General features: G+C 40.2%; 1 protein-coding gene across 1 annotated transcript in view; it reads left to right on the top strand.

Moving 5' to 3' along the window:
• Window positions 1-4,318, top strand: part of LOC134656040 (fatty acid synthase-like) — a 29,740-nt gene extending 25,422 nt beyond the window's left edge. The window contains exons 32-39 of the mRNA XM_063511555.1: window positions 556-664; window positions 808-949; window positions 1,126-1,273; window positions 1,364-1,508; window positions 1,842-2,018; window positions 2,717-2,819; window positions 3,392-3,597; window positions 3,935-4,318. Of these exons, the coding sequence (XP_063367625.1) occupies window positions 556-664; window positions 808-949; window positions 1,126-1,273; window positions 1,364-1,508; window positions 1,842-2,018; window positions 2,717-2,819; window positions 3,392-3,597; window positions 3,935-4,318 (1,414 nt within the window). The remainder of the gene's footprint in view (window positions 1-555; window positions 665-807; window positions 950-1,125; window positions 1,274-1,363; window positions 1,509-1,841; window positions 2,019-2,716; window positions 2,820-3,391; window positions 3,598-3,934) is intronic.
• Window positions 4,319-7,126: the final 2,808 nt, after the last annotated feature.

The following is a 7,126-nucleotide window of genomic DNA, read 5'->3' on the forward strand; positions in this document are numbered from 1 at the left end:
AAAAGCCTGACAAGATTCTATTTGGCTTGAGATCTTGGAGGATACAACTAAACGGAGTAGCCATTAACAGGCTTTCCCCTCTGTCGAAAATAGGCGTCCAACGGTCATACACAATGTATGGACTGACGTTTATCTGACATGGCTATTTTTACGTTACCCATACCTATATTTGACGTTCCCCTCCCCCGCAAAAATCGGCAGACTGTTTTGTACAGAAAATTACAGACATGGCGTCTCCGTTTGATTATATCCTCCAAGCTTGAGATAGTGTCCCTACAAGCAGCATACATAACAAATGGTTCTAATATAATACCTACTTGGGATGAAAATATGACACACAAGCGAGTACAATCGTCGAGCCGTAAGTCCGCGAACTTACCCGCATCCCTCCTTATCCATCTATCGCCCCCTTACAGGTATATATTTGTGAAAAAAATAATCTAGTTAGTATAGTAAATTATAGTACAAAATAACATGTCAACCGTTACAACAATTAAGATTAAAAAAAAAATTAATCTAGACTCCCTGACATCTCATTGTTTTGTAACTTTGCAGGTACTTTGTAGTAATTGGCATCAATAACTCTCTAGGAGAGAAAGTTTGTGTTAAAAGAGCAGCAGACGGGTTCCCGGCAATGATGCTTTCCGTATCAATAGACACAAAGGTATAGTAAAAGATTATTGAAAGTTTAGTTATTTGAAAAGTCTTTGTACCACTAGCTGACCATAATACCACATTATACCACCTCTGTTAAACGGTAGAGGTAATATTTTACCCAATTTTTTTTCATTCATTCGTTATTTACAGATTGAAGGTAGTTTACCATCGAGTTACGGTGACATTGTAAATGCAACTGAGCGGGGACTGCAGACTAAGCAGCCTGTCATTTTTGCTCAGTATCCTTCTGTTTGCGAAGAATCGCTGACACAGCAAATAGAAAAAATAATTGGTAAGTACATGAATCAAATACAATCAAAATCATGACAAAGTCATGTCTATATCGGTTCACAGACATCCATTTCAGTATTTTTGGGGACTGAACAATTCTGATTTGATTCGACACAGATATAGCAATGATACATTTTTGTAATAAGAAGAATTCTAAACTATATAAATTTATTACAGATGTCACCATAACAGGAAATGCTGAAAGCAAAACTTTACAAGATTTAGGCGTAACCAAGGACCAAGCTCAAAAACTTTGGGTATATCTAAGAGACAAGAAAAATATAAACATCCCTGAAGACGAAATTGTATTACTCAGTGTAGAAAAGTGGGTATAATATCTTCATTGTTACATTAGTTGATTTGATGTAAAAATTAATTTTATTTTTTCTAACATTTATATTAATATTTTTTCTAGAATACGAGAAATGGAGGATACGTTAAAAGAGTCAAATGCACCAGTTGAAGGACTATCTGCTTTTATTCCTTTCGTGGATACTGATGAACTCGCGGCAACGATTAATGTTGTGGTAATGCCCACACTCGCGCAAGGCTATGACATGGTCAGTATAAAAAAAAATTAACGACCTCCTCACAAAATTTTACGAGAAGCAGTTGAGAAATGAGACGAGAGGGCAGCCGGAGAGACAGATAGCCGGAAAAAGCTTTCTTACCAAGCTGCAATGCAGACGCGATCACTCAGGCAATAACAAAATTAACTGCATTTTGTACTAAATTACTTGTTCTATCTATGTTGTTGTGTTGTTGTGTTATGTTGTTGTTCTGTTGTTCTATGTTGTGTGGATACTTATCATTTTATTTTGTATATAATCTGCTATTTTCTTCTAGTCTTCTATATACGATTCTAGTTTATGATATTGCATCTCCATTGTTAGAGAGACGAAGAATTCGACGCGTCCGAGGCATGCCTGTACATAGTCCCAGGATTACAAGGCCTGCATCAGCGGTACCACGCGCTGTGCGAGCGACTGAAGCTGGCAGCTGTCGTGTTGCAGCCCGGTTTGGACCAGCCCGACGAGTCGCTGGAAGACATGACCAACAGATATACAACGGTATGTCATAGGAAAACTATGACTTTTTGTTATACTGTAACCAGGGGCGTATTTACCCTAGGGCCAGGCCATAGCCCGGGGCGCCAACCATCAGGGGCGGCATGGAGCGGCATATGCCGCTCCTAGCGGATTGCATTTTGTTTTTCTTCCTTGACTTCTGGGGCGGCAAAACGTATTGGCCCGGGGCGCCAAATTTCAAAATACGCTCCTGACTATAACGTATTAGTAGCATTATTGCGGGGACCTGGAGCCCGATTCTCTAAAGCTTGTGACTTGTAATACAAGCGGATGTCACTTTTTGACAGCTTTTGTTAGAAAGGGACTTCCACTTGTATTACTTACAAGCTTTTGAGAAACGGGCCCCTGTCCCGACAAATGAGTAATAGACACCTACAAGAAAATACATCAAATATTATTATAGCTCTTATCCGACAAAGAGCAACCGGCCACTCGTATTTCTAGCGAGGACCGATTGACTCACACAAAATGATACAAATAAAACAAAACAGTATAGCAGAGTTATTTATTGTATTAGAAAGGTACTAAAAAACCGAACCCCCTAATTTGAACTGGCGCTGTCATTTGCCATGTTTTGTGGCCACTGAATTGTCAAGCGATATGTGTGTTTTAGTTTGCAGAAGTAGATCAGTGTAAACAGTAATCTTGATGCTTGCAAATATTTTTTATTTTATTTTCAGATGATCCTGAAGAAAAAAGGCGAAAGCAATAAATTTTACCTTCTGGGTCACGAACTGGGAGTACTCTCCGTTTTTGAAATCGCTGCAGCATTAGAAGATCAAGGTATTATTCATTTCTCATGCTGAAAGTGTCACATTTAACTTCCAAGTAGTTTTATTTTCCAAGTATGTTTTTACGTTTAGCAATGAAAATTCCATTCTAATATTTTACTCCCAATTCCATAAATAACCATGATAATGAGTTTTTCGGAACTTATGTACGAAATATCATTTGATATTTACCAGTCGCTTTTCGGTGAAGGAAAACATCGTGAGGAAACCGGACTAATCTCAATAAGGCCTAGTTTACCCTCTGGGTTGGAAGGTCAGATTGCAGTCGCTTTCGTAAAACTAGTGTCTACGCCAATTCCTGGGATTAGTTGCGAAGCGGTCCCCAGACTCCCATGCCATAATGCCGGGACAACGCGAGGAAGAAGAATTTCATAAATAACCATATTTTTACCTCAATTGTTCAGTAAAATTAGCACAAGTTTATGTAGTTTTGTAAAATGCAAATATTCAAAATTATTAATAGCTAGAGTTTAACTCTAGTGAAAGCGCTCATTTCTGACTCCAACTATTGGCGTCAGGAATGGCCTTTCATCCCTTGGTTAACAATCTACTATTATTGATCAGGCATGACGGGCACGGTCTTCTGCCTGGGGGGTGGTCCGGACGAGTTCGTCACCGAGCTGGAGCGGCAGGTGTTCCTGGCGTGCGCGGGCGACGACTCAGAGTCGGCGCTGCAGGAGGCGGTGGCGAGGCACATGTGCGCGCTCATGGGATATTCGTCGCCGCAGCTCGACGCTGCGTTGCGCGACGCCCCGACATGGCCACTAAAGGTAAACAATTGATAGGAATCGTCGAGATATGTTACTGTGACATCTTTAGGTTCATACGCGAGACACAGGCGCTCTTTGGGCTTAGCGTCGCCGCACCTATTTTGTATCATTCGTATATTTAACTCGTGATTTCATAGATGACGATCCTTTTACCATGATAAAAGATACTTAAGACACGCATATTACAAGTGTATGCTTAAGTAGTTTTATTTTGCTATCTCATTTAATTATTGGCGCTCTCTTTTTATTCGAGAGCTAAAATATCTCGAGTGCAGTACTTTCAAGCCTTTGTTAATAATATATAACATAAACGTACAGATGTGTATTTATTCAACAGGTGAAGGAGAGCGTGAGCGCTCTGCGCGGACGCGTGACTCACTCGATGCAGTACGCGCGCTTGCTCATAGAAGCAGCGTACGCGCGCATAATGAAAGCCCGGCATCACACGAGGGGCGAGCCGCGCGCGCTCCAATCGCGAGTGGTCGTCCTGCGCTCCCCCGCGCCCTCATACCTCGACCCCCTCCAGCTCCAACGTTACACGCGTGAGCCACTCGCCGTGCACGACCTGCGTGCCCCGCTCGCGCTCGCCGCCGACGACCTCCGCTCCGCAGCCATCATAAACCAATATCTTGATGAGGAAACTAGACAATCCTTCGCTAAAAAGACTCTCTGCTATACATATATTATGGAATCGACAAGTTATTTTAAAGTAAGTGATTAATTTTTACTGTTTTCTGTAAGACATGGTTGTATAAGTTTGTTACAGTTTGGAAAAATACAGTTTGATTTTAGACGCAATTGTATTTTTTTTTTCCTGGTAAATTTATCTGTCGTCTAAAAATAGAGTTATCAATTATAACAATTACTGAGTTGATAATAATTAGTAATAAGCATTTACTTAAGGATTTACTTACTACCAGAAATCAAATTAAAACTACTCATCATTCCCAACAGCATGATTTTAAAAATATCTAAGTAAGATCATAAATTAATGGTTGCTGCCGGCCTAGCTAAGGTTACAATCGCTATCGCTTCGACAACGAAAATCATTATGTCTCTCTATCACTCTTCCATATTAGTGCGACAGTGACAGTTGCGTTTCGATCGCTACGGAGCGTAAGCGATCGGCATCTTGGCTCCGCGGCCTGTTCCGCCCATGATGGCTGTTAATGTCACTGTGCGAACGTGACAGCAATATAATTATGCGCATGCAATAGAGATAGCAACAGGCGGTTCAATGTACAATAATCCTTGTGGTACTCGTAAGCGTCTTTTTTATTTATTTATTCGTCAGGTCTCATTTCCATACATTTATTTGGTGTAGCCGTTGTACTCGTTTTTATATCACACTTGGCCGGCAATTTCCTATTTCCCGGCCTTTAAATTCAGGGAAACGCTTAAAAATACTAATTGTTGAAAAGCAGTAGAGTTTTCAATGGAATTGCAGAATAGCAACAACTCACTAAGACTCGTAAAGGATGTTCGGAATTCGAACATAAAACTGGCCAACTCTGTTATTCACATCTCTTGCAAGTCGAACCAATTTAGATTTGACCTCTGTCCAAAACCACTTTTAGTAGGTACGGTTTTTTATTAATATTATATTCAGAAACAGTACAAATGATAGCACAATGCTTGGAACTAAAAAAAACTACTGAAAAAATTCTAAGCATTGTGCAGTAGGTATGTGATTGGAGTTTCTTCTTCCTCCTGCCCTTATCCCACGTTATGTGGACTCGGCACAACATGTTTTTCTCTTCCATTCTCCTGTATCTCGCGTCACCTCAGCACTCACTCCTTTTCTTTCTCATGTCCTCTTTCACACAATCCATCCATCGTTTTTTGGGTCTTCCATCCGCTCTCTGTCCATCAACATCCATCCCTAACATTCTTTTGCTTATATGGCATAAGAACCTAACCTAATAGGTTATATATGAATACATTTGATTTTCTACATTTAGAAGCTGGCTATGGCTGAGTTCACTAACTGTATTTTTGAACGGGAGCAAAAAAACACGATTAGCGGGCGATCGAGTTCGCAAAATCAGTAAACTCATGAATTAAAAACAATTTCGTCCCTCAAGAAAACCTCGAAGGAAACTCATTCCACAGCCGGAGCGTCCGCGAGAGGAGATTTATCCATTCAGCTTCCGGGGTATGAGGGTGTGACTGATAAGCAATCAGGTGAATTAAAACTATGTGTCAATTACAGACCATAAGGAACCAAGAAGTAACCAGGGTTCATTGTTCAGTTTGAGACATGCATATCACACTCGAGCAACAGGAATCGGGAATAAGAAGCCGGGACATCCAATATCACAGCAGTAAATACAAGTTTACTTAGAAATAGTTATTTGTAGGTGGAAACTTCCTCAGAATCCTCTTAAACGACGACGCAACTAAGCTATTTCACGTGTAAGTGCTCTTGTTTTACTTACGGCCCGATTCGAACTTTAAGATATGTCAAATATTACGTCTACGTTTTGTTTGAAGAAACATCACTTTTGACACTGCCCACGCGTCACTTTTGGCCGTAAAAGTCGTAACACACTATCGCACCGGGACCTTGGTAGAAAGAGATATCTGTTTCTCGCTCTCACTTATGGGTGCGGTGAACCATGACCTTGAACGGTGCGATAATGTGTTACGGCTTTTATACCAGGCGTGGCTCACTCCGCGATTTCGTCGCGTCACTACAAGTACCTACAAGTACATGCGGCCCACACCAATTTTGGTGTCTATATAGCCATAGTAGTTGCCGCGAACCGCTACGGAACGGACGCCTGCTCGCGCTGGCGCCACCTCGTGGTCATATATCTGTCGTAGACGCGTTTTGTTAGAGAATGAATCTTCTGTACATGTACCTACCTATTACTATTATTTATTCGGTGGTAATACATAAATGGATAATATCTGGGAAACCGAGCTTTGCTCGGAAAACATATAAAATCTCAAAAATTAGCGTTTTTCCAGAGATAAGATAGGTCTTATCTCTGGAAAAACGCTTTTCGGGGGCGATAAATCGATCTAGCTAGGGCTAGATCGATTTATCGCCCCCGAAAACCCCCATATACGAAATCGTTAGAGCCGTTTCCGAGATCATTGAAATATATATATAAATAAATAAATAAATATATAAATAAATATGCAAGAATTGCTCGTTTAAAGGTATTAGATATAATAGTACCTACTTATTATAAAAACCAATTACATTACCCAAAGGTCTCACAGCGGCAGCGAAATAACACAATCGTGTAAGTATGAAAAGTACGGTTATGAGATTTCTAAATTTAAAATTGCGATATGTAATGATAAAGATAAGATAAGATAAAAGATAGTTTATTCAAGTAGGCATAATTACAATGCGCTTATGAACGTCAAATAAAGCTAGGTAGACCGGCTCCAACCCTACACCTCGGCCCCGAGAAGATTTAAATGACGTATGTATATTAATGTGCGTGGCCGCTCGCTAATAAAAAACCTATAAGTACTTATGATTTAAATAAGTATATTATAGAGTTATTAAACT

The sequence above is a fragment of the Cydia amplana genome, chromosome 17 (assembly GCF_948474715.1).
Source record: "Cydia amplana chromosome 17, ilCydAmpl1.1, whole genome shotgun sequence".
NCBI lineage: Eukaryota > Metazoa > Arthropoda > Insecta > Lepidoptera > Tortricidae > Cydia > Cydia amplana.